Consider the following 27,587-nt stretch of genomic DNA (forward strand, 5'->3'; position numbering starts at 1 on the left):
AGGCCCCCTCCCCGAGCCGGCGGGTCAGGCCCGACGCTGGAGCAGCTGTTGAATGAGCCCTGCCCAAGGCATGGCTCTAGAGAGAGGACAGCTACTCATCTATGGAAGGATTGTGCAATCATGAAAGCTTTTAAGAATTCCAACGCCTTCAACGGCAACAATGGCCCGAGCGGTGGCTCAGGCGCCGGCGGTTTTCATGGCCCGAGCGGCGGCTCAAATTTTAATCCTCAGAACGGTCAAGGGGGCTTTAATCAGCAGTCTGGCCAGGGTCATCAACAGCAGCAGGGGGGTTATCAGACCAATCCAAAGCAGCTTAGCGGTGGACAGTATCATGTATTTACCACCAGTCTGTGTAAGCGAGATCAGAAGCTTCATAAGAGGGCTGTGAATGCTGTTGAGCCAGCGGTTCCACGCTATTTACGATGGTCTGAGCAGCCAATAGTGTGGAGTAGGGAGGATCACCCTCCCCGTGTGGATAATCCGGGTCACTTGGCCATGGTGGTGGCTCCTCAGGTGGGAGGATATAAGTTCACTAAGGTGCTCATGGATGGAGGCAGTAGCATCAACATCCTCTATTATGAGACTTTCCGTCGTATGGGGCTGATTGATAAGAACCTCAGCCAGTCAAACACTATTTTCCATGGTGTGGTACCTGGTAAGTCGGCTTATCCAGTCGGCAAGATCGAGTTGGAAGTGGCCTTTGGAGATGAACACAACTACAGGGTGGAAAAATTGACCTTTGAGGTGGTCAAGTTAAGAAGTCCGTACCATGCCATATTTGGGCGGCCGGCTTATGCCAAGTTCATGGCACGGCCGTGTTACGTGTATTTACAGCTCACGATGCCAGGTCATAATGGGACCATTACGGTTCACGGCAGCCGGAAGGTGGCCTTGGAGTGTGAGGAAGGCGATGCAGCTTATGCAGAATCTGTTTGCGCAACAGAGGAGTTGAAGTTTTACAAAGACAATGTTGACCCAACAGATATGACCTCTCTGAAAAAGCCGACTAGGGAGCATGAGCCGGCAATGAAATTTAAGTCGGCTGATGAGACTAAACTTGTTGATTTCGTTCCAGGAGATTCATCTCAGCAGTTTAGCATCAGTGCCAATCTGGATCCAAAATAGGAAAGCGCGCTCATCGAGTTCATCCGTGAGAATAGGGACATTTTTGCATGGAAACCGTCTGACATGCCAGGTGTACCCAGAGAACTCGCTGAGCACACTCTCAATGTTGATCCGAAATTTAAGCCGGTCAGGCAATTCCTTCGGCGGTTTAATGACGAGAGGCGGAAAGCTATTGGTGAAGAGGTGGCCCGGCTCTTGGCGGCCGGGTTTATTGTTGAAGTCTTTCACCCAGAGTGGTTAGCTAACCCGGTGCTCGTACTCAAGAAGAACGGCACCTGGCGGATGTGTGTGGACTATACGGATTTGAACAAGGCGTGTCCGGCTGATCCTTTCGCCCTTCCCCGTATTGATCAAATCATTGATGCTACGGCGGGTTGTGAGCGCCTAAGTTTCTTGGATGCTTATTCTGGATATCATCAGATTAAAATGGCGGTTAAGGACCAGGAGAAGACGGTGTTCATCACTCCCTTTGGAGCCTTCTGCTATGTGTCTATGCCCTTTGGACTCAAGAGTGCACAGGCGACTTATCAGCGTTGCGTGCAGAACTGTCTTCATGACCAGATTGGGCGCAATGTTCATGCTTATGTGGATGATATTGTGGTTAAATCCAGGAAGCAGGAAACCTTGATAGATGATCTGAGGGAAACCTTTGATAATCTCCGGGTCTACAAGATGATGCTTAACCCGGCCAAATGTGTTTTTGGTGTTCCTGCAGGCAAGCTCTTGGGTTTCTTGGTTTCTAACAGAGGCATTGAAGCTAACCCGGAGAAGATCAAGGCCATCACCTCCCTGGCTAAGCCGGCGTGTATAAACGACGTCCAGCGCCTGGCGGGTCGTATCGCTGCTTTAAGCCGTTTTATAAGCCGTTTGGGGGAGAAGGCCATGCCATTATATCAGTTGATGAAGAAAACTGGTGACTTTGTCTGGAATGATGCAGCTAACACTGCTTTCGAGGATTTGAAGAGACAGCTGGCCGAGCCCCCAGTCCTTGCTGCTCCGATTGACAAGGAGCCTTTATTGCTGTATGTGGCTGCTAACACACGAGCCGTCAGTGTGGCCGTGGTGGTGGAGCGCAAGGAAGAGGGTAAGGAGCATCCGGTTCAGCGGCCGGTTTATTATGTGAGCGAAGTACTCATTGAGTCCAAGCAGCGGTATCCGCATTGGCAGAAGCTTGTTTATGGTGTGTTCATGGCAAGCCGGAAGCTTAAGCATTATTTCCAGGCTCACCCCATCACTGTGGTCAGTTCTGCCCCCCTTGGAGATATCATTCAGAACAGAGAGGCCACAGGGAGAGTGGCTAAGTGGGCTATAGAGCTCGGACCTCATGGTCTGAAATACGTGCCACGCACTGTTGTTAAATCTCAGGCCTTGGTGGATTTCATCAATGATTGGACAGAGCTACAAGTGCCCGAGCAAAAGCCGGATAACACATATTGGACTATTCTCTTCGATGCGTCCAGGCAATTGGAGGGCTCGGGGGCTGGAGTCGTATTGGCTTCCCCTAAAGGTGACAAGTTCCATTATGTGCTACAATTGATGTTTCCTTGTACCAACAATGCAGCTGAGTACGAGGCCTTGCTCCACGGTCTTCGGATGGCTAAGGAGATGAGCTTGAGCCGGGTAAGGTGCTTCGGCGACTCAGACTTGGTGGCTCAACAAGTATCAGGAAAGTGGGACTCCAAGGACCCTCTCATGGCGGCTTATCGCCGCGAGGTTGGTGCCGTTGCTGGGCACTTTCAGGGTTACCAAGTAGAGCACATCGATCGCAGGAAGAACGAGGCGACTGACGCTTTAAGCCGGCTGGGCTCTCAGCGAAAACCGGTGCCGCCTAATATTTTCCTGGACGTCCTGCATAACCCTTCTGTTAATCTGCCTACAGAGGAAGACTTGGCTGTCCCTAACCCGGAGGCGCGACCGGTGGCGGCTCTCCACATCATACCGGACTGGACAGTGCCCTATCTGGCTTACATGACCCGGGGAGATTTTCCTGAGGATGAAACTTTGGCCAGACAAATAACCCGGCGGTCTAAGTCAATGGTTGTTATCAATGGTGAGTTGCATCGCCGAAGTGTTACGGGAGCGTTCCAGCGTTGTGTCTCCCCTGAGGAAGGTTAAGAGATCTTGCGTGAGATTCATGAAGGGGATTGTGGCCATCATGTCGGCTCAAAGTCTCTTGTGGCCAAGGCTTTTCGTCATGGTTTTTATTGGCTGACGGCTCATGCTGATGCGGAGGACTTGGTCAGTAAATGTGATGGTTGCCAAAGGTTCTCGCGACGGGCTCATGTGCCGGCTCAGGAGCTGAGGATGATCCCAATTACTTGGCCCTTTGCGGTCTGGGGGCTTGATATGGTTGGGCCTTTTAAAAGGTCCAAGGATAAGAAGACCCACCTCTTGGTGGCAGTTGACAAATTTACCAAGTGGGTTGAAGCGGAGCCAGTTAGCAAGTGTGATGCAGCCACGGCAGTTCAGTTTATGAAAAAGGTGATCTTTCGTTTTGGCTTTCCACACAGCATTATAACTGACAATGGTACCAATTTATCCAAAGGCGCCATGGAGGAGTTTTGTCAACGAGAGTATATTAGACTTGATGTTTCATCAGTGGCTCACCCTCAATCCAATGGTCAAGCTGAGAGGGCTAATCAGGAGATTCTGAAAGGCATCAAACCCCGGCTTTTGGTCCCTTTACAACGGACGCCGAGTTGTTGGGTGGAGGAGTTACCCTCCGTGTTGTGGAGCATCAACACTACTCCTAACAGGTCTACAGGTTTCACGCCTTTCTTCATGGTTTATGGAGCGGAAGCAGTCCTCCCCAGTGACATCCGTCATGACTCGCCTCGAGTGGCGGCTTATGTTGAGGTGGATAATGAACAGGCGCGCCAAGATGCTCTTGACTTGTTGGACGAACAGCATGATGTGGCAGCAGCTCGCTCAGCGATTTACCAACAGGACCTGCGCCGTTATCATAGTCGTCGGGTTAAATCCCGGGTCTTCCAGGAAGGCGATCTGGTGCTCCGGCTCATCCAAGATCAAACAGGTGCGCACAAGCTATCCCCGCCTTGGGAAGGGCCCTTTGTGGTCAGCAAGAATTTGCACAACGGTTACCTCATTGACATTCGGGAGCACAAAGATTAACGTAAGTCGGAGGAAGAGACCCGTCGGCCGTGGAACATAGCTCAGCTTCGGCCTTATTACACTTGAGCCACCGGCTCTCATAATGTACATATTTCTCTAAGCCATGTATATATTATGATAAGCAATAAAGCAGGACCTCTGTCCTTTTTTCTCCTCCAAAGATAAACGTATTGTTTTTAGTGCAAGATCACATGATAATTTGAAGGAGGATCCGGCTTATGATCGTATTTGAATCTAGCCATCCACAATATAGTCACTTGGGGGCTTCCTGTTCAAACATAGGTCGTATTCGAACCAAAGAGAACATAGCTATCGATACCCATTTGATTGGTAAAGTGCCGAGCTCATTGGGGAGTTTTCTTTGATCATATTTGAATCATAGTATAACCCCCTTGGGAACCGACGTGGATCGTATTCGAATCAGCATCGTTAAAAAACTCTTAAAGTCATTTGGGGGCTTCCTGTTCAAACATGGGTCGTATTCGAACCAAAGAGAACATAGCTGTCGGTACCCTCTTGATTGGCATCGCCACACCCACTGGGGGCTACATGATCGCATTCGAATCTTAGCATAACCCCTTTGGGACGGGTCTCTGGTCGTATTCGAACCGAAAGCCCCTAAGTTTTTCTGATTTATAGCGAAGTTCTTCTGATTATTTCAAGTATGCGCGGCGGGTCTCACTTCGCCGGCTTAACTTTGATTTACAGTACTAGTCGAACACAATCGGCGTTATTTAGACTGGTAAACCGGAATTGAGGTACCAACCTTTATTACCCGGGTTATCTAAGCCGGAAGTGTGCTTGCGGTAAGTGTGTTGTTACGGTTATATCAAAGACATAATTGAGGACCAGTTTTTTGTGATTCATATTCCGGGTTACATGCATAAGACTATGATTCTTCGTGCGGTAAGCCGCCTAGAGACTTGTGATTTGTCTTTCTATGCAGGATAGTTAAAGACAGCTATTTAAGCTTAAGGAACATGAATGATCAACTATGACCCGGAGAAATATAAGGAAACAATTTCAATGGAATTCAGCATTCAACGCGTGCACGATGGCACGGCAAAGTTAAAGTGTTGGTCCTATTCTATTACAAGACTCATCGAGTCCAAAAAGGTGAAGCATTGTTTAAGTAAGCCGCCTACAGAGTTAAGAGGCTTGTTGGGTTGAAGCTTCCGGCTCATCCCTCTCTGCTCCTCCGGCTGTTCCCAAGACCTGGAAAGTTCACGATTTCCAGTCAATGCCGCTCAGAGCTTCAAATTGAGCTTCCTCGTCAATTAACCCGGCCGGGTCAATCTCCGGGGCAAAGGTGTGCTTACGAGTCGGCGGGACTAAGCTGATGGCTTCATAACGCGGGGTGGGGATCCTCTGATTCTCTGCATCGTAACCCAGCTGATACTTGGTCAGATCCGTGTCATTTCCTATCAGAGTGGCCACCGGGCGTACGATCTTCACGCAGGCTGCAAAGTCCCTTTGGTCGAAGGGGGTGTCGTCTTCCTTCAAGCTGGGGTAGCCAAGGGCAATGTCCGTCGGGTCTAGTTCTGGCAGGAACGCCTTGGCCCGGCTCAGAGCAGCTATGGCTCCGGCTCTTGCAGAGGCCCGTCGCAGCTCTTGGACCCGCTGAGGAAGAACGGCAAGCCGGCGAAGAACTTCCGCCAGGTGAGTCGGCACCTCATTGGATAAGGCCACCACGGCCAAGGCGCGCTGTGACCCGGTGTAGAGTTGCTCCACCAGGGTGTACACGGCCTTCAACTTGGTCGGCAAGCTTTGGTTGAGGTTGGCGCTTCTTGGACCTGTTTAACAGAGTAAAGTAAGCCGCTGGCAATGATGGGAGTTATGAGACATAAAGATTACAAACTTGATGAAATTCGGTGGGATACTTACCAAAGATGGCGGCGACCATCTGTGACACGTGGCGCTTTAAGCCGGAGAGCTCGGCGATTTTCTCCGACAGAGCCTTCTCCGCCTGTTCGGCCCGGCTCACTAGAGTAGCCTTTTCTTCGGCCCAAGTTCTCCGTTCAGCTTCAAAGTCCTTTTTCAACTTCTCTTGAGCAGCAATACTGGACACAAATTTGGCGTTGGCCTTCCGGGTCTCAGTTTCTTGCGTCTTCAGGCGGGTCTTGAGATCGGAGATGTCAGCTTCAAACTTCTTGCCAGCAGCCTGCATAAATTTCCGGGTTATAGTATGAACAGTTATTACACAATTTTAAAAGTCCCAAGCACTTTCCAAGCAAAGACACTTGGCACTTGGGGGCTAATGCATGTCGAACGACATATTCTATGACATATTCTATCATAAGTAGCAGACTTGGGGGCTAGAGTATGGTAAGGATGACAAGATAACTATGCAGTAAGTAAGAAGAGTAATACCTCAGACTTCTGCTGAATCTGATTCACCATGGCAATATCTAAGTCCCGGCTCTTGTGCACCTGACTGATATAGCCGGAGACGATCTCTCCGATGCTCAGATTGGCATATTCGGTGAGGTCCAGATTGGCCCGGCGGCGCTCTAGCAACTCCTCCTTAGCGGAGCACTTGGCCAGCGCAGTAGGTCTCCCCGGCTCAACAAATTCCGTCCGGGTGATTACCACATCCGGGTCATCGGCCGGTTGAGCTGAGCTGGAGGCCTCCGGGTTAGCAGAAGTTTCTGCAATTGGCTTGTCGGTTGGAGCAGGGGCTTCAGGAGCAGAGGCAGCTGGCGGTTCTTGAGCTGCTACCTCCGGTTCAGGCAAGTCCGGCTCTTCGACCGGCTTGTTCTTTTTCGCCCTCTTGGTGAGCTTTGCCTGGGCACTAAAAGGACAAAAAAGAGATGATCGTCATTACCCGGGTACGGTCTTGAAGGCCGGCAGGTTTGATTGCATCGAGTCGCCAGAGGAGGGTGAGGTTTCCTGATAGTTTGAATCAGAAGAGTTGAGCAGTTGACGTATAACACCCGCCAAAGGATGAAAAGGGTACAAGTTGGAGATAACCTCGGTTCGGCGTTTCCTCGATGCGTCAGGTAAGCCGGAGGAGAGGTCAGCGTCTTTGTTGGTCCGGGTGTGCCGCCGGCTCTCATGAATCTTTTGCTTCAAAAGAAATTGAGGATCTTGATAAGCTAAAGGATGAGAAAATCTTACTTTCCGGGTTACCCTTCGGACTTTCAGCCTTGGCAAGGGCTCCGAGTCGGAGGAAAGTGTCATTACCTCTTCAACCACCGGGTTACTTGCTCCGGTGTCATCCTATTGATGGACAGTATTGATAAGGTGGACCGAAATAAACAACAAATACAACAAGAGATTACAGGTTCAGGGGTTACCTCTGACTCGGAGCTGTCGCTTAGTTGCAGCAGCTCTGAAGCAGTAGGCCTACTTCCCTTCTTGCGGGGAGCGTCTCTCTTAGTGGCTTTCTTAGCCTTCCTGGCCTTCTTGGCCGCCTCATGGGCATATTTGACCTTCCAGAATTTATCGTCAGCCTGAAAAATACAATGATGATTTCTTAAAGATTCAGATGAAGGTTATCTACAAAAGAAGATAAGATGTTCAGATCAGCGGCTTACCGCTGGGGCTGGGTTGGTCTTGCAGAAGGGGGCTAACCCGGTCCTCCCGCAGTCTGCCAAGCTCTCATTTAAAAGGGCCTTGGTCATGTCTTCAGCAACGTCTTCAGGAAGATCATTGCGGCTGTGTCGCAGGGGGTCATCTTTCCGGCCTGTGTATTCACACATTAAGCCGGGGCGGTGGCTCAAGGGGATCACCCGCCACGAGATCCAGACCTGGACCAGATCAATTCTGTTGAGACCATTGCCCAGGAGAGCCTTGATCTTGTTGATGGTGGGGAGCAGAGGTTGGCGCTCCGCCTGAGTTAACTTGTCAGACAGAGGGTGAGTTGGTTCCAGACGTGAAGGGCGAAAGCCGGGCAGCGGGCTCTCGTCAGCCGGCGACGTGTCTTGACAATAGAACCACGTCTGGTTCCAGTCCTTTGGGTGGCTTGGCGGCTCAGCGTAAGGAAAAAGGCAGTCCCTCCGTCGCTGAATGGAGATTCCACCAAGTTCTAAGCTCGGCCCGTTGGCGCACTCGTTCTGGCGGTTCAGGTAAAAGAGCTCTCTGAAGAGCAGCAGGCTGGGCTCTTCTCCAAGGTAGACCTCGCAGAACACTTGGAAGTTGCATATATTCGACACCGAGTTGGGTCCTATGTCTTGTGGCTGCAGGTCAAAGAAGTTCAGCACGTCTCTAAAGAACTTTAAGCCGGGCGGTGCGAAGCCCCGGCTCATATGATCCGCAAAAATGACCACCTCCCCGTCCCTTGGTTGTGGTCTCTCCTCTGATGGGTCGGGGGCACGGTAGGACATGACGTCCTTCTTGGGCAGGTAACCCAACTTCACAAAGTCCGCTAAGGTCTCGTCGGTGACGTTGGACCTCATCCAATTGCAAGTGATGGGAGCTTTGGGAGCTTTGGGAGGCATGGTGAAAGTCGGAAGCCTATGATAAAAGGAAATGTCCGGTTCAATTATAAGCCGGAGGAAATTTACAGTTCAATGTTTAAAGTGGCGGCTTATGGAGGGGCTAATGACATATATCTAGGTGCATCGGGTTATCTAAGCCGCTGGAGGTATTGAGAGTAATTGAATTATCTATAGCCTTGCTGCAAATGAGCCGGAAATTTTTTACGGTGCGTGGCCTCCTTAAGCCGGAAACGTCAACCGCCGTGACTCGGCAGGTGCGGTTTTTTACTAAGTGTGGTGAAAATAGGTTTCACACATTGCAGTAAATAATTTGGATCAAAACGGTCGGCTAAGAGGAAAGTTTCTAGACCTAAAAACCGACGCTAAGGAAGTTCTTGGGCTCGAACGGAGCCTTTATGTAGTAAAAAGAGGTCTACTTGCAGTTGAAATGGGTGCCAAACAGCTACTGCGTTGGTTCTATACTATCTTAAGATCAAGAAGGGGCAGTGGTGGTGAAATCTATGAAGAGTTCATGACGAACAGCGAAGAACACCGGTGAACTCGAAAATCTTAATGCAGATCTGAGGAATGGAGGGGAAGGAACTTACGGATGCAGGTGTACTGCGGGGGTTCGCCGCGGTTCTCTGGATGGTTCAGGGTGATGCAGCGGCCAAGGACGACGAGGACGCGGAGCTCTGTTGCGGCAGCGGCGGCGGCGGAGCTCGAGCAGCACGGGAGCAGCGAGAGGAAGGAGACGACAGAAGGGGGAGAATGAGAAAGACCCGAGGGTCGGGCTATTTATAAGACCAGACTCCTAAGTGGGCGCGAGAAACGAGGAGGCCACGGCGCGGTTATCTCATCATAAAACGCCTCGATTTTCGGGATGACAGTAAAGAGAAGATTCGTTGCGGATATGGTGGAGTAAAAAAGGACTTAATGGAAGATGACGTCACGACGGATTACCCGGACTCCAGAGGATGACGTCACGCCAGGTTATGGCCTTCACACAATTGTAAGCCGGAGATTTTCTGTCGAAAGAATTAAAGATTGACATGAGCCGGCTCAAATCAATCTGGGGCCTAATGTTGAGGATATAAACCTTAGAGTCACCCGCCAGGAGGGGCCGGGTTACTCATAAGGGTCATCGCCTGAAGCCCGGCGCCAAGTTTAAAGACGGTGGGCCAAAGATGGGCTTAAGGCCCGAAGGTGGCTTAAGGCCCGTAGTTACAACCGTCCTCATGGTAGAACTTGTAGGGTAAGGCAAGAATAGTTGAGAGTCCGAGCCGGACACTCTTATGAGCCGGCCAGGACTCAGAGAGCTGCGGGGCGTCAACCTCTCTATATAAAGGGACGACCCGGCAGCGGTTTAGGGACCAGAAAGATCTGATCGAGAGCCACGCATAGCAGTTAAGCTCCCTGGTCATCGAAACCCTAGTCAATACCACCTCAACTGGACGTAGGCTTTTACCTTCACCGTAAGGGGCCGAACCAGTATAAACCCTCGTGTTCCTTGTCCCGTTTAACCCCTTCAAGCTTCCTAGCGGCGATGGCTCCACGACTAAGTCCTAGCTTGAGGACATCTGCCGTGACAATTCTACGACAGCCGGGGGGAGAGGGAGGAGGCCGCCGGGGTGGAGGGGACCGGATCCGGCGGGGGAGCACGGTGGTCGCGGGCGGCGGCGGTGGTCGGGGTCCGGCGAGGCCCCGTCGAAGGCGGCGACGGGCGGCCGGCGGAAGGCACGCGGGAGGCGGGCGGCGAGGCGCTCGGGCAAGGAGGCGCGCGCGCGGAGGACGCAGGTGGCGGCGGCTGCGGGCCGCGGGGGCCGACCCCGGCGGAGGCGCGCGGCTCGGGCCGCGGGCGAGGAGGCACGGGCCCGCGGGGGCGGCGTACGGGCCCGACGGGCCGGCGGCGCGGGGAACGGCGTGGGGCCACGTGGTGCGCTACGGCTGGCTGCGGGCGGTGGCGGCTGGTTCGTCCGGCGCCGGGCGGACACGTCCGGCGGCGCGGAGGGAGCGGGGCTAGGGTTAGGGTGGTTTTTGCCCGAGATTTTGGAGGGGGAAGGTATATATATAGGCATAGGGAGCTAGGAGACTCCAAACAGAGTGCGGTTTTCGCCCACACGATCGTGATCGAACGACCTAGAGCATGGAAGAGACTTAGAGGGGTTTTGGGCTGTTTAGAGGGGGGTTTTGCTGCGACACACAAAAGGACTTTGCGGATACCTGGTTAACCGTTGGAGTACCAAACGACCTCCAAATGGCACGAAACTTGACAGGTGGTCTACCGGTGGTATACCAAGGCCACGTGGCAAGCCTCGGTCCGTTCCGAGAATGTTCAACACCCGCTCACGAAACGAAACAAGAGGGGTGCGCCGGAGGAGGTGGGAGTGCCGGATTGCAAAACAGACAACGGGGAAAATGCTCGGATGCATGAGACGAACACGTATGCAAATGCGATGCACATGATGACATGATATGAAATGCATGACATGAACAAAATGCAAAGACGAAGACGAAACCCAACCACGGAGGGAATATCATAACACATAGCCGAAAATGGCAAGAGTTGGAGTTACAAATATGGAAAGTTACATCCGGGGTGATACACCTATGCAAATCAGTCTTAGTTTTCAGGGTAGTTAGGTTGACATAAGGTGTGACTGCATTATTTTTAGAAGTAAACCTGATGTATAAGATCTTTACTGCCATGGAAATTTTGATTTATAAGATGCCCAGTACATTATAAGATCTTTACTGCCATGGCAAATGGTTAACTGTAAAAAAAAGTTGTGTGGGAATTTGCTTGTCATAACTCTGCACAGCTGATGTAATGACTTTTAGAGAATATTCTTACACATGGGCTTGTTCTTGGCGATTGAAGCACTCCTTGAGAATGTTCCACATGGAAAAAAGGTCTTCAGACCTGTGTTACCACAAGCAGACAAACAACAAGAAAAATATGTAAGAATCATTGCGATCACTCATAAGTATTAAGTATACCTCCTCCCATCTTGCTTTTCACAAATTCAGGGCATTATCTGAAGAAGTATTAAGAATAGTAACATCCTAGAGCCATTTATGTTTAAAAAAATCAGTTTAATATGCATTCCAGTTTCCACTGCATGGATTTCAATATTGCGCTCAGATTAAAATGCCCCAACATAGAGTGTCGAACCATGCCATCAAGCATAATCTGTGTGGTTATCAGTACGTTAGAGAGTGATATGACAAAAATGAATATCTATGCTTGAAATAGCATGAACAGAACTACAAAGATCAGTGCAACAGTGAGCATAATGATTAAATCTCTGCTATACACTCAGAAACAAGTAGACATACATATAGAGCTGGCTCTGAACAACAACCAAGTAAATCTGCATGCCACTCATCACTGTATGATGCTGTACTCGAGACCAGATCATGGTTGTAGGGAACAGGTGAAGAACTCCTGTGTACAATGAAAACTATAAGGCTCTTATAGTATGGAAGTTCAATTAGTGGAGGGTAACCTTAGAAACATCATACAAGGGCCCAGTTCTCTTCTATCGGATCAGACAAATTGATATACCAAATAACAGATTTCAAAATGGCACACAAATTCATGACTCCTAAAGGCAAAAGGATACAGGGAGAAGCGGCAAAATATGGTAAGGGTGGACTAATCCATGGTCACATGTTCAGTGACCCACTATATGCTCCGGTTCATCGAAATCACACTTGATCATTGTGAAGGATTCTGCAGATTCACACACACCTAAGATGAACCGGAGCAGGCCTATATGACAGGGAACCTCCCGGCTCCTCAGCGATTTCTGAACCGGAGCAGATTCACACACACCTAAGATTCACACCCCTATAAGAAAGAGCTCTAGTTCTTTCTCAAGCAGTAAAACAAACTCCATTGACCCTGTCTCTCTAATTAATAATCCAAGAAGCAGCAGGTTAGTTAGGATACTAACCCAGGCATGGGGCTCGAAGGTGTGCTCCACTTAGAGGTGCGGGGAGAGGGAAACGGGGCACGCGAACTCGGGCCTGACCATGTTGACGCCATCCATGTCTAGCTCATCCATCCCCACCCGATCTTCGCTAACCTGCAAGAACCGATAGATCAGGCACTCAATCATGAAACCCGCCGCGGATCTCCCTCCCTCCTCTCCCAGCAGCAGATCGAGATGTAGAAAACCAACACGAGAAAGGGATCCGGATCAGATTCATACCTCGGAGTGCTGCAGCTCCTGCCCTGCCTGCGGCGCGTACGGTCGCCATGTCCACGAGCTGGCGTTCCAGGCGCGAGGGAGGGAGGGACGAACGGCAGCTCGGTCGCCATGGCAGCGGCTCAGTGGAGGTTGGAGGGGCGGAGGAGGTGAGGATCCACGCACAGAGGTGGCCGCCGGGCCCCTGGTACGGCAGCGCGCAGTCACCAGCCTTCCTCCTCCTCTCGCTGGCGCTCATGGTCGCCGTGTCTAGGTGGGGAGGCTAGGGGCGGCGCGAGGGACAGCAGCAGCGACGGGAGAGGATGAGAGAGGCGGCGCGAGGGGGAGCAGCAGCGCGAACTGCCCTCGAACAATCTCTCGAATGAAAAAACGAAAGCACGACCTCTCGGTTGCAAGTGTACGGTCTTCTAGATCTCGGAGTGCTTCGTCGTCCAGAGCTAATCGTCGGCGAAGAATTAGAAGGAGGAGATTAGAACCACATTGGACTTCTAATTATGAGGATTATAGGAACTAGGTCTAGCTCTAATTAGATCAACTAGGATCAACTAGCACTAGATGAACTAGAGAAGGCTCCAAAACTTATATCTCAATGGACAAAATCCTTTATCATATGCACGGTGTGGTCATTGTGAAAGCAAAGAAATGCTCGCGTCTTCGATCGAGCGGAGCAGCAAATGGAAGCGCAAATGCTTGTTTCTGAAATCCTAGACGAGATTAAGGACTGGAAACTCGAACTAAGAGCATCTCCAGCCGCGCCCCCAACAGGCCCCCCAGGCCACTTTTTCGGCGCCGGCACCAAAAAAACGCCCCAGTCGCGCCCTCAAGACGACGAAAAGCGCCGGTTCGGCCCTTTTTTCCGCCCAGCGGCCGCAGGCCGAACCCGGTGCACTGGGGGCGATCGGGGGCTCCGGCGCAAGGGAAAAGCGCGGCTGGCCCACACCGTCAGGTGAAAAGTCAAGATTTCCTTCCCCGACTCGCCTTCCACCCCCCGCGCCCTCGGCCGCCACTAGCTATATCCCGGCACCGCCCGCGCCCTTCACCGCTAGATAGCCATTCCCTGCCGGAAAAATAGCAGAGGTTCGCCGCGGCAGCCCCTCCAACAGCAGCTGGGCGTTTCCGGCCGCGGAGGGGCAGTTTAGCGGCGCGTGCATGCCCACCGGGCGCAAGGTGTTCGGCAATTTGCCTGCCTCGGCGATGGACTCGGATGACGAGGAAGCGCTTGTAACGCCCACGATGCAGCTATATCTCCCACGTGTCGAGGCACGACTTAAAGGCATAATCGCATTGTGGTATTGTCGCAAGAAGGGTCATCTTCACACAATCCCATGTAATGAACAAGAATGGGATAACGAGAGTTGGCTTACAATCGCCACTTCACACAATACATAAATTAATTCATACATCATCCAAAATCCACACATAGACCGACTACGGTCAAATCCAAATGAAAATAAGATAACCCCAAATGCTAGATCCCCGATCGTCCCAACTGGGCTCCACTACTGATCATCAGGAAATGAAACATAGTAACGACCACGTTCCTCGTCGAACTCCCACTTGAGCTCGGTTGCGTCATCTGCACTGGTATCGTTGGCACCTGCAACTGTTTTGGTAGAATCTGTGAGTCACGAGGACTCAGCAATCTCACACCCGCGAGATCAAGACTATTTAAGCTTGTAGGAAGGATGGGGTAATGAGGTAGAGCTGCAGCAAGCACTAAGCATATATGGTGGCTAACATACGCAAATGAGAGCGAGAAGAGAAGCAACGCAACGGTCGCGAAGCTAGAAATGATCAAGAAGTGATCCTGAAACTACTTACGTTCATTCATAACTCCAACCGTGTTCACTTCCCGGACTCCGCCGAAAAGAGATCATCACGGCTACACACACGGTTGATGTATTTTAATTGAGTCAAGTGTCAAGTTCTCTACAACCGGACATTAACAAATTCCCATCTGCCTCATAACCGCGGGCACGGCTTTTGAAAGATAATACCCTGCAGGGGTGTCCCAACTTAGCCCATTATAAGCTCTCACTGTCAACGAAGGATAAACCTTCTCCCGGGAAGACCCGACCAGTCTCGGAATCCCGGTTTACAAGACATTTCGACAATGGTAAAACAAGACCAGCAAAGCCGCCCGAATGTGCCGACAAATCCCGATAGGAGCTGCACATATCTCGTTCTCAGGGCACACCAGATTGTCCAAGCTTCCGATAGGCGAGCCCAGAGTTGCCCCTGGTGGCCACCGGCGGCTGACGGGTTGGACCAGCACTCAGAGGAGCACTGGCCCGGTGGTTTAAAATAAAGATGACCCTCGGGCTCGCGAAAACCCGAGGGAAGAAGGCTTAGGTGGCAAATGGTAAAACCAAGGTTGGGCCTTGCTGGAGGAGTTTTATTCAAGGCAAACTGTCAAGGGGGTCCCATAAATCACCCAACCGCGTAAGGAACGCAAATCTCAAGGAACATAATACCGGTATGACGGAAACTAGGGCGGCAAGAGTGGAACAAAACACAAGGCATAAGGCCGAGCCTTCCACCCTTTACCAAATATAAAGATGCATTAATTAAATAAGAGATATTGTGATATTTCAAAATATCCATGTGCCAACATGGAACCAACTTCAACTTCACCTGCAACTAGCAACGCTATAAGAAGGGCTGAGCAAAAGCGGTAACTTAGCCAAACAACGGTTTGCTAGGAAAGGATGGTTAGAGGCTTGACATGGCAATATGGGAGGCATGATATAGCAAGTGGTAGGTAGTGCAGCATAGCAATAGAGCGAACAACTAGCAAAGCAAAGATAGAAGTGATTTCGAGGGTATGGTCATCTTGCCTGCAAGGTTCTCAGAGTTGTCGAAAGCTTGATCCTCGTAAGCGTACTCAACAGGTTCCTCGTTCACGAACTCGTCTCCCGGCTCTACCCACAGCAAGAACACAATCAATGGAACCACAATCAATCACGGTGCAATGCACAAGCAACATGATGCAATACATGCATGATATGCGAGATGTGATATGCGATGCATATGCGTGCTCCGGAAGAAAAAGGATGAACAAGGCATCAACTTGGCAAACCAAGTATGCCACTGGAATGATGAGATGATTTCGGTCGAAATCGATATAAAGATCACCGGAAACGGATGCACGGTTTGCAAATGGCGAGCAAAACAAGAATGACACGATTCTGCGATTAACAGCATGATAGCACTTAGAATACATCAAGTAACTATGCTACAGCACCCCAACATAGCAACAAAGCATATGGAAGTGATATACAGGAGATGCTTGACAAAAGATGAACACTGAGCTACGGCTAGATCACAATATAACAGATTCAAACAAGCATGGCAAAAGTGCAAAAGATATCAGCTTCACAGACTTGGTGAAAATACTGAACATGGCTGAAACAGCATCAGGTAGCAATGTTCAGAGCAAGCAAAACACATACTATGGGAACTTATCATAGCAAAACAAGGCATGGAATGAATCTACTAAATGCATAGAACGAAAGTCCCTTACTGACCATGAGCCAAAAAGGATCAGAAGATATGATGGCACCCATGTAAACATAGCAAGTTTCATTAACAGGTTTCAGACTTGGCAGAAAACAGAGCATAGCATTAACAGAATTATGAAGGCATCTTTGTGAGCTCGATGCACTCATCACAAGGCAATGCATGACAAAACAAGCATACCTACAGCAAGAAGACATGTTCATGAAGCTAACCATGGCAAGAGCAAGTTCATAGCCTGTATGGATCAACTACAACAACCTTGACAAAATTGGATACCATGTTAACATTCTAACAGGAACATTTTATAGCAAAAATAGAGCAAGATTGAGACATGCTATGGCACACCATAATTTCAAACAGGGGCATGGATGGATAGAGCACAACTATATCTACAAAACATCCTTACTGAACATACCCAAAAGAAGCATGGATCTCACTGTAGCCACATGGATACATGGCAACAAAATAACAGCAGATAAAGGACTTAACAAAATCCTAAGTCCCTGAAAATAGAAACATCACGAAGCCTAGTTTGCATGCTTGTGCTAGTCACCACATAGATCACAAAAATACATGGCATACCCCTCTATAAATATGGCATGGCATAGATCAAAACACATGTAGAGCTCATGCTCATAAGATGCACACATCAAATGCAACAAAAATAACAAAACATCCAAGTTCTGAAAGGAACAGCAGTAAACATCATATAGCACTCTTGCACCAGAGATTTGGGCATCAAGATGAACTCAAACGAGCATGGCACAATGGAACAAAATGAAGAGCATCTCATGGTGAACATTTCGATATATCATCCACACAAAACGGAGCAGTATGCAATGAGATATGCCATGATGAACAGAGCAATATAATGTGATATCTTCGGGACTAAAGAGGAAAATACGGGGACAACCTCGATCAAGGGTTTCGCGGGCACGGATGCCGAGGCAGCGGCGGCTCGCCGGAGATCGGGGTGGATCCGGCCCGGGACTAGGCGGCGGAGGCGGCGGTGGCCGGCGACGGCGCGGACGGAGGCGATGGGCGGCGGGGCCGGGCGACCCGGGGCGCGGGCGACGGGGAAACCGCGGCGTCGAGGGCGGCGCTGCGTGGAGGCGCGGACGGCGAGGACGCGGTGGTCAGCGGCGGTCGGCGGAGGCGACGAGGCGGCAGGGAGCGGGAACGGCGGCGGTCGGCGGCGGCGCGGGCGGGGTCCCGTGCGGGGCAGCGCGCTCGGGCGGCGGGTGGCGATGGGCTTGGGCGGGCCCTCCTCGGGCTCGCCGGGCTGCGGCGGTGAGCAGCGGCACCTTGCCACGTGGCGACGGGCAATTGGTTCGGGCGCGGCGGCGGTTTCGTCCGGCGCGGGACGGACGCGTCCGGCGGCGGAGAGGGGAAAGGGTTAGGGTTGGTCTGCGCGAAAAATCCGAGAGGATCACTTATTTATAGCTAGAGGGAGCTAGGAGACTCCAAATGGAGTGCGGTTTTCGCCCACACGATCGCGATCGAACGACCGAGAGCATGGAGGTGACTTAGGTGGGTTATTGAGCTGTTTGGAGGGGGGTTTGGCTGCAACACACAAAAGGCCTTTGCGGTTACCCGGTTAACCGTTGGAGCATCAAACGACCTCCAAATGGAACGAAACTTGACAGGTGGTCCACCGGTGGTATACCAAGGCCACTTGGCAAATCTCGGTCCATTCCGAGAACGTTTAACACCCGCTCATGAAAAGAGACAAGAGGGGTGCGCCGGTGCGTGTGGGAGTGTCGGATTGCAAAACAGACAACGGGAAAAATGCTCGGATGCATGAGACGAACACGTATGCAAATGAGATGCACATGATGACATGATATGAGATGCATGACATGAACAAAATGCAAAACGAAAGACAAAAACCAAACCACGGAGGGAATATCATAACACATAGCCGAAAATGGCAAAAGTTGGAGTTACAAATATGGAAAGTTACATCCGGGGTGTTACAGCGCTCGCCGCGCTGCTGGAGGAGGAAGCCGAGGCCGACGTCCAGGAAGAAGAGCATCTGATGGTGCTCGCCGCCCTCGCCCAGCTGCTGGCGAGCAATGAAAAGCCGCGGCGAGGTGGCTCAGCGTCGGGGCAGGTGAAAGCAAAGAACCGGCATCGTCTCGAAGGCTACTGCATGCTCTACTCCGACTAGTTCGCCGATGCTCCACTTCACAGCGAAAAAACATTTCGGCACCGTTATCGGATGAGCCGAAAGCTCTTCCTCAGGATTGTGAATTCCATCCGGGAGTTCGACAACTACTTGAAGTGCAAGATGGATTGCACTGGCAAACTTGGATTCACCTCGATCCAGAAGTGCACGACAACGATGACGATGCTTGCATACGGAGCTCCCGGTGATTCACTCGACGACTATGGGCGCATGGCTGATACGTCTCCAACGTATCTATAATTTTTTATTGCTCCATGCTATATTATCTACTGTTTTGGACATTATTGGGCTTTATTATCCACTTTTATAATATTTTTGAGACTAACCTATTAACCGGAGGCCCAGCCCAGAATTGTTGTTTTTTGCCTATTTTAGAGTTTTGCAGAAAAGGAATATCAAACGGAGTCCAAACGGAATGAAACCTTCGGGAACGTGATTTTTAGGAAGAATGTGATCCAGGAGACTTGGACCCTACGTCAAGAAACAAAAGAGGAGGCCACGAGGAAGGGGGCGCGCCCAACCCCCCAGGGCGCGCCCTCCACCCTCGTGGGCCCCCTGTTGCTCCACCGACGTACTCCTTCCTCCTATATATACCTACGTACCCCCAAACGATCAGATACGGAGCCAAAAACCTAATTCCACCGCCGCAACCTTCTGTACCCATGAGATCCCATCTTGGGGCCTGTTCCGGAGCTCCGCCGGAGGGGGCATCCATCATGGAGGGCTTCTACATCAACACCATAACCTCTGCGATGAAGTGTGAGTAGTTTACCTCAGACCTTCGGGTCCATAGTTAGTAGCTAGATGGCTTCTTCTCTCTTTTTGGATCTCAATACAATGTTCTTCCCCTCTCTCGTGGAGATCTATTCGATGTAATCTTCTTTTTGCGGTGTGTTTGTTGAGACCAATGAATTGTGGGTTTATGACCAAGATTATCTATGAACAATATTTGAATCTTCTTTGAATTCTTTTATGTATGATTGGTTATCTTTGCAAGTCTCTTCGAATTATCAGTTTGGTTTGGCCTACTAGATTGATCTTTCTTGCAATGGGAGAAGTGCTTAGTTTTGGGTTCAATCTTGCGGTGTCCTTTCCCAGTGACAGTAGGGGCAGCAAGGCACGTATTGTATTGTTGCCATCGAGGATAACAAGATGGGGTTTTTATCATATTGCATGAATTTATCCCTCTACATCATGTCATCTTGCTTAAGGCGTTACTCTGTTTTCATGAACTTAATACTCTAGATGCATGCTGGATAGCAGTCGATGAGTGGAGTAATAGTAGTAGATGCAGGCAGGAGTCGGTCTACTTGTCTCGGACGTGATGCCTATATACATGATCATACCTAGATATTCTCATAACTATGCTCAATTCTGTCAATTGCTCAACAGTAATTCGTTCACCCACCGTAAAATATTTATGCTCTTGAGAGAAGCCACTAGTGAAACCTATGGCCCCCGGGTCTATCTTCATCATATTAATCTCCCAACACTTAGTTATTTCCTTTGCTTTTTTACTTTGTTTTTATTTTACTTTGCATCTTTATCACAAAAATACCAAAAATATTATCCTATCATATCTATCAGATCTCACTCTCGTAAGTGACCGTGAAGGGATTGACAACCCCTTATGGCGTTGGTTGCGAGGAGTTATTTGTTTTGTGTAGGTACGAGGGACTCGCGCGTAGCCTCCTACTGGATTGATATCTTGGTTCTCAAAAACTGAGGGAAATACTTAAGCTACTTTGCTGCATCACCCTTTCCTCTTCAAGGAAAAACCAACGCAGTGCTCAAGAGGTAGCAAGAAGATTTCTGGCGCTGTTGCAGGGGAGTCTACGCAAAAGTCAACATACCAAGTACCCATCACAAATCCCTTATCTCCCGTATTACATTATTTGCCATTTGCCTCTCGTTTTCCTCTCCTCCACTTCACCCTTGCCATTTTATTCGCCTCTCTTTTCCGTTTGCCTCTTTTTCGCTTGCTTTTTGTTTGCTCGTGTGTTGGATTGCTTGTTTGTCACGATGGCTCTACCTAGATTTGGTGATCTTCACCTTAAAAGGTTAGAAGAGATCGAAAGCAACGTCAGGAGTTTTATGGTTCTGCAATTTGAGCAAAATAATTTCTTCAGAAACGAGCTTAAGGAACAAAAAAGCTTTATGAGTTATATGAATAAAGAGCTCGATGATATGTCTAAATAATTTGATGGTTTGAGATCCCAAATTGCTCGTCTTGAAAATTTGATAGCTGAAATATCGGATAAGCAGGCTACCTTCGTTAATAAGATGGCCGCTAAACCGGATTACTATGAAAATAAAGATGAAGATCTAAAAGTTATTTATGTGTCCCCTATTAAATCTTTGTTTTGCAATATGAATCTTGATAATGATGGGACTGAATATGATCCACCTTTACCTAGAAGGCGTTCCAAAAATTCGGAGTTTTTAGATCTTGATGGTAAAATTGATAAAAGTGGGATTGAAGAAATCAAAACCCTAGATGTTAATAAACCCACTATTTTGGATTTCAAGGAATTTAATTATGAAAATTGCTCTTTGATTGATTGTATTTCCTTGTTGCAATCCGAGCTAAATTCTCCTCATGCTTATAGTCAAAATAAAGCGTTTACTAAACATATTGTTGATGCCTTGATGCAATCTTATGAAGAAAAGCTTGAGTTGGAAGTTTCTATCCCTAGAAAACTTTATGATGAGTGGGAACCAACTATTAAAATTAAGATTAAGGATCATGAATTCTATGCCTTATGTGATTTGGGTGCTAGTGTTTCCACTACTCCCAAAACTTTGTGCGATTTGCTAGATTTCCGTGATTTTGATGATTGCTCTCTAAACTTGCACCTTGCGGATGCCACTATTAAGAAACCTATGGGAAGAATTAATGATGTTCTTATTGTTGCAAATAGGAACTATGTGCCCGTAGATTTTATCGTTCTTGATATAGATTGCAATCCTTCATGTCCTATTATTCTTGGTAGACCTTTCCTTAGAACGGTTGGTGCAATTATTGATATGAAGGAAGGGAATATTAGATTCCAATTTCCATTAAAGAAGGGCATGGAACACTTTCCTAGGAAGAAAATAAAATTACCATATGAATCTATCATGAGAGCCACTTATGGATTGCCTACGAAAGATGGCAATACCTAGATCTATCCTTGCTTTTATGCCTAGCTAGGGCGTTAAATGATAGCGCTTGTTGGGAGGCAACCCAATTTTATTTTTAGTTTTTTTTTACTTTTGCTTCTGTTTAGGAATAAATCATTGTTCTAGCCTCTGGTTAGATGTGTTTTTATGTTTTAATTGGTGTTTGTGCCAAGTTAAACCTATAGGATCTTCTTTGATGATAGTTATTTGATCTTGCTGTAATTTTCAGAAACTTTCTGTTCATGAAAACAATTGTTAAAAATCACCAGAACGTGATAAAATACTGATTCCAATTGCTTCTGACCAATAAACAAATTGCCTAGGTCGTCCTATTTTGGCTGATTTTTGGAGTTCCAGAAGTTTGCGTTAGTTACAGATTACTACAGACTGTTCTGTTTTTGACAGATTCCGTTTTTCGTGTGTTGTTTGCTTATTTTAATGAATATATGGCTAGTAAAATAGTTTATAAACCATAGAGAAGTTGGAATACAGTAGGTTTAACACAAATATAAATAAAGAATGAGTTCATTACAGTACCTTGAAGTGGTCTTTTGTTTTCTTTCGCTAACGGAGCTCACGAGATTTCTGTTGAGTTTTGTGTTGTGAAGTTTTCAAGTTTTGGTTGAATATTTTTGATGGATTATGGAACAAGGAGTGGCAAGAGCCTAAGCTTGGGGATGCCCATGGCACCCCCAAGATAATCTAAGCACACCATAAAGCCAAAGCTTGGGGATGCCCCGGAAGGCATCCCCTCTTTCGTCTACTTCCATCAGTAACTTTACTTGGAGCTATATTTTTATTCACCACATGATATGTGTTTTGCTTGGAGCATCTTGTATGATTTGAGTCTTTGCCTTTTAGTTTACCACAATCATACTTGCTGTACACACCTTTTGAGAGAGCCATACATGATTCAGAATTTGTTAGAATACTCTATGTGCTTCGCTTATATCTTTTGAGTTATATAGTTTTGCTCTAGTACTTCACTTATATCTTTTAGAGCACGGTGGTGGATTTGTTTTATAGAAACTATTGATCTCTCATGCTTCACTTAGATTATTTTGGGAGTCTTAAATAGCATGGTAATTTGCTTAAATAATCCTAATATGCTTGGTATTCAAGAATAGTAAAAACTTTCTTATGAGTGTGTTGAATACTATGAGAAGTTTGATGCTTGATAATTGTTTTGAGTATGAAGATGGTGATATTAGAGTCATGCTAGTTGAGTAGTTGTGAAATTGAGAAATACTTGTGTTAAAGTTTGTGATTCCCGTAGCATGCACGTATGGTGAACCGTTATGTGATGAAGTCGGAGCATGATTTATTTATTGATTGTCTTCCTTATGAGTGGCGGTCGGGGACGAGCGATGGTCTTTTCCTACCAATCTACCCCCTTAGGAGCATGCGCGTAATACTTTGCTTTGATAATTTGTATATTTTTGCAATAAGTATATGAGTTCTTTAAGACTAATGTTGAGTCCATGGATTATACGCACTTTTCTTCCTTCCACCATTGCTAGCCTCTCTAATACCGCGCACTTTTCGCCGGTATCATACACCCACCATAAACCTTCCTCAAAACAGCCACCATACCTACCTATCATGGCATTTCCATAACCATTCCGAGATATATTGCCATGCAACTTTCCACCGTTCCGTTTATTATGACACGCTCCATCATTGTCATATTGCTTAGCATGATCATGTAGTTGACATCGTATTTGTGGCAAAGCCACCATTCATAATTCTTTCATACATGTCACTCTTGATTCATTGCATATCCCGATACACCGCCGGAGGCATTCATATAGAGTCATATTTTGTTCTAAGTATCAAGTTGTAATTGTTGAGTTGTAAGAAAATAGAAGTGTGATGATCTTCATTTTTAGAGCATTGTCCCAAGTGAGGAAAAGGATGATGGAGACTATGATTCCCCCACAAGTCGGGATGAGACTCCGGACGAAAAAAAAGAGGCCATAAAAAAAGAGAAAAGGCCCAAATAAAAAAATAAAAAATAAAAAATGAGAGAAAAAGAGAGAAGGGACAATGTTACTATCCTTTTACCACACTTGTGCTTCAAAGTAGCACCATGATCTTCATGATAGAGAGTCTCTCATTTTGTCACTTTCATATACTAGTGGGAATTTTTCATTATAGAACTTGGCTTGTATATTCCAATGATGGGCTTCCTCAAAATGCCCTAGGTCTTTGTGAGCAAGCGAGTTGGATGCACACCCACTTAGTTTCTTTTGTTGAGATTTCATATACTTATAGCTCTAGTGCATCCGTTCCATGGCAATCCCTACTCACTCACATTGATATCTATTGATGGGCATCTCCATAGCCCGTTGATACGCCTAGTTGATGTGAGACTATCTTCTCCCTTTTTTGTCTTCTCCACAACCACCATTCTATTCCACATATAGTGCTATATCCATGGCTCACGCTCATGTATTGCATGAAGACTGAGAAAGTTTGAGAATGTCAAAAGTATGAAACAATTGCTTGGCTTGTCATCGGGGTTGTGCATGATTTAAATACTTTGTGTGGTGAAGATAGAGCATAGTCAGACTATATGATTTTGTAGGGATAACTTTCTTTGGCCATGTTATTTTGAGAAGACATGATTGCTTTGTTAGTATGCTTGAAGTATTATTATTTTTATGTCAATATTAAACTTTTGTCTTGAATCTCTCAGATCTGAATATTCATACCACAATTAAGAAGAATTACATTAAATTATGCCAAGTAGCACTCCGCATCAAAAATTCTGTTTTTATCATTTACCTACTCAAGGACGAGCAGGAATTAAGCTTGGGGATGCCTGATACGTCTCCAACGTATCTATAATTTTTGATTGCTCCATGCTATGTTATCTACTGTTTTGGACATTATTGGGCTTTATTATCCACTTTTATATTATTTTTGGGACTAACCTATTAACCGGAGGCCCAGCCCAGAATTGTTGTTTTTTGCCTATTTCAGGGTTTCGCATAAAAGGAATATCAAACGGAGTCCAAACGGAATGAAACCTTCGGGAACGTGATTTTTAGGAAGAATATGATCCAGGAGACTTGGACCCTACGTCAAGAAACAAAAAAGGAGGCCACGAAGTAGGAGGGCGCGCCCACCCCCCCAGGGCGCGCCCTCCACCCTCGTGGGCCCCCCTGTTGCTCCACCGACGTACTCCTTCCTCCTATATATACCTACGTACCCCCAAACGATCAGATACGGAGCCAAAAACCTAATTCCACCGCCGCAACCTTCTGTACCCACGAGATCCCATCTTGGGGCCTGTTCCGAAGCTCCGCCGGAGGGGGCATCCATCACGGAGGGCTTCTACATCAACACCATAGCCTCTCCGATGAAGTGTGAGTAGTTTACCTCAGACCTTCGGGTCCATAGTTAGTAGCTAGATGACTTCTTCTCTCTTTTTGGATCTCAATACAATGTTCTTCCCCTCTCTCGTGGAGATCTATTCGATGTAATCTTCTTTTTGCGGTGTGTTTGTTGAGACCGATGAATTGTGGGTTTATGATCAAGATTATCTATGAACAATATTTTAATCTTCTTTGAATTCTTTTATGTATGATTGGTTATCTTTGCAAGTCTCTTCGAATTATCAGTTTGGTTTGGCCTACTAGATTGATCTTTCTTGCAATGGGAGAAGTGCTGAGCTTTGGGTTCAATCTTGCGGTGTCCTTTCCCAGTGACAGTAGGGGCAGCAAGGCACGTATTGTATTGTTGCCATCGAGGCTAACAAGATGGGGTTTTTATCATATTGCATGAATTTATCCCTCTACATCATGTCATCTTGCTTAAGGCGTTACTCTGTTTTCATGAACTTAATACTCTAGATGCATGCTGGATAGCGGTCGATGAGTGGAGTAATAGTAGTAGATGCAGGCAGGAGTCGGTCTACTTGTCTCGGACGTGATGCCTATATACATGATCATACCTAGATATTCTCATAACTATGCTCAATTCTGTCAATTGCTCAACAGTAATTCGTTCACCCACTCTCGGGGATATACCCCGCGGTATGACCTGGCCAGACTTGGTGACTCACCAGAGACCTGGCCAGACTTGGCGACTCACCAGAGACCTGGCCAGACTTGGCGACTCACCAGAGACCTGGCTAGAGCTTGGCGACTCACTGGTGATCCGCCCGAACATGGCGATTCACAGGTAACCCGCCTGGACATTGTGACTCACTGGAGACCCGGCGGGCGGATCAGACGGACGACAAGGCCCAAGGCCCAGCAGGCTGGCTTATACTCTGGTGGGCTGGCTTAAGGAGAAAGGGATGACGAATATTTCCTTTACGAGGAAGCAAGACCCGGACTTGTATTCAACTTGTAAGAAAAGATTGACTAGTCCTAGTCCTACTAGGACTCCGCATGTAACCCGCCCCTCTAACTTATATAAGGAGGGGCAGGGTACCCCAAAAAGGGACAAGCAACAAGAAACAATCTCTAGGGCTAGACACAAAGAGCCGGCTTACCGGCGACTCTCTCATGAGCATAATGACACCTAGCCACAAACAACATGTAGGGCTATTACCGGATGATGTTTCCCGGGGCCCGAAGCTGTCTAAATCCTTGTCTTGTGTTACGTCTCTCGATTCCTCCCAACCCCTCTCAAGCTACCACATAGATGCGTTGGTCTCGCGACTAAGTTCTGACACTAAGGACATCTGCCGTGACAATTCCACGACAGTTGGCGCCCACCGTGGGGCTCGCGCACGGTGGTGTTGAGTTCTTGGAGGGATCTCTCATATGGATCGAGAAGCTCGCGGTTGACTAGATGAAGAAGAAGAAAAGGCTCGCAGGATAACCCGGCATAACATAACTTTGGGCAGAGCCGGTAAAGTTCATCGTTGAGTCGGGATTAAATTTTTGAGTGGGTAGCACAAGGTTAAAGTTCAAGAAGAATTAGGATCGCTGGGCTTATGTGTGTTCGCTGCCGCCGTCCTACTATCCGCCGAGACCGACAGGCGTTTTGTTCCCTGTACAATTAAGATATCTAAGCCAAGTCGATCTTGAGGTTCTGCTGCAAGGCGCCAGGAGCAAAGACCAAGACCAAAATAGATGAGATCAGACAAAAGAGACGTCAACAGATGCAAGCCACGCTCGAGATGAGAAAACATGGAAGACAAAACCGACAGCGACCTGGACTTCGTCTCGGCCTCGTTTTTTGCTGCACCGTGGACAGCTCTCAGCAGCCTCAAGTACTGGGTTGGCTAATATTATTAAATTAGATCTGAGGCGAACTGCTGTCCGAGCAACACAGGGATCGGTCTAGTCTGATTTTATTAAACTAGATTTACCTTGTTCTCCTCTGGACCGAGGGTCACACGGAAGATACTGGTCCTCTGGACCGACCCGTACAAGAATCCAGTCGCCAGGGCCTTTTCTTTTTTCCTTGGTGCTACTGATGATACATCTCCTAATTGGAAGGATCGCTGCTACATCCGTTTGGAAGAGTCAAAGGTCATCATTAGAGAAAGTCCTAAAAAACATCCTATGGAAATCATGCCTTATCACGAGGCTCAAGCATACAAGTCAAGGAAAAAAAAGAAGGGAACAGCCTTGACTCAGTTTCAGGATTCGGTCATGACCCGGACTATGCTTGGTTGCCGAGTCGCCCGCAGCGTGCAAGTCGCTGTCGAGATTACCAAGCCGCCGAGACAGTTAATTTTGACTGCGATACACTGTTTTGCTGATTTCAAACCCCCAGGCGTCAACTCACAAGCTGCTGGTGCTACGACATTTTGGGTAAAAGTTGAGGATGATTTCATCAACCACAAGTACTACTTGGTGCTCACGA

The 27,587-nt window shown here is 48.0% G+C and overlaps 2 protein-coding genes across 9 annotated transcripts; both read right to left on the reverse strand.

Moving 5' to 3' along the window:
* Positions 1 to 5,267: 5,267 nt before the first annotated feature.
* Positions 5,268 to 13,560, reverse strand: LOC120975795 (uncharacterized). 5 transcript variants are annotated; one of them, XR_012205827.1, is made up of 5 exons: positions 12,893 to 13,444; positions 12,635 to 12,766; positions 12,015 to 12,123; positions 11,530 to 11,598; positions 6,304 to 6,418 (listed from the first exon to the last, which is right to left on the reverse strand). XR_012205827.1 is itself a non-coding variant. In XM_073511649.1 (3 exons), the coding sequence occupies exons 1-3, from the start codon at positions 6,655 to 6,657 to the stop codon at positions 5,482 to 5,484; spliced, it is 876 nt and encodes a 291-aa protein (XP_073367750.1). In that variant the 5' UTR covers positions 6,658 to 7,041; the 3' UTR covers positions 5,268 to 5,481. The 5 variants fall into 5 exon arrangements, 1 of the variants encoding a protein (XP_073367750.1); XR_012205826.1 differs by lacking the exon at positions 6,304 to 6,418 and adding an exon at positions 11,191 to 11,449 and having other exon boundaries at positions 12,893 to 13,443; XR_012205829.1 differs by lacking the exon at positions 12,015 to 12,123 and having other exon boundaries at positions 12,893 to 13,560.
* Positions 7,059 to 10,401, reverse strand: LOC141042756 (uncharacterized). Of its 4 annotated transcripts, none has more exons than XM_073511640.1 (4): positions 7,794 to 10,401; positions 7,554 to 7,709; positions 7,228 to 7,476; positions 7,059 to 7,146 (listed from the first exon to the last, which is right to left on the reverse strand). In XM_073511640.1, exons 1-4 carry the CDS (start codon positions 8,694 to 8,696, stop codon positions 7,078 to 7,080), a joined length of 1,377 nt encoding a protein of 458 aa, XP_073367741.1. In that variant the 5' UTR covers positions 8,697 to 10,401; the 3' UTR covers positions 7,059 to 7,077. The 4 variants fall into 4 exon arrangements, with proteins under 4 accessions (XP_073367741.1, XP_073367746.1, XP_073367742.1 ...); XM_073511645.1 differs by having other exon boundaries at positions 7,078 to 7,317; positions 7,441 to 7,476; XM_073511641.1 differs by having other exon boundaries at positions 7,078 to 7,323; positions 7,441 to 7,476.
* Positions 13,561 to 27,587: the final 14,027 nt, after the last annotated feature.

Source organism: Aegilops tauschii, chromosome 1 (genome assembly GCF_002575655.3).
Source record: "Aegilops tauschii subsp. strangulata cultivar AL8/78 chromosome 1, Aet v6.0, whole genome shotgun sequence".
Lineage (NCBI taxonomy): Eukaryota > Viridiplantae > Streptophyta > Magnoliopsida > Poales > Poaceae > Aegilops > Aegilops tauschii.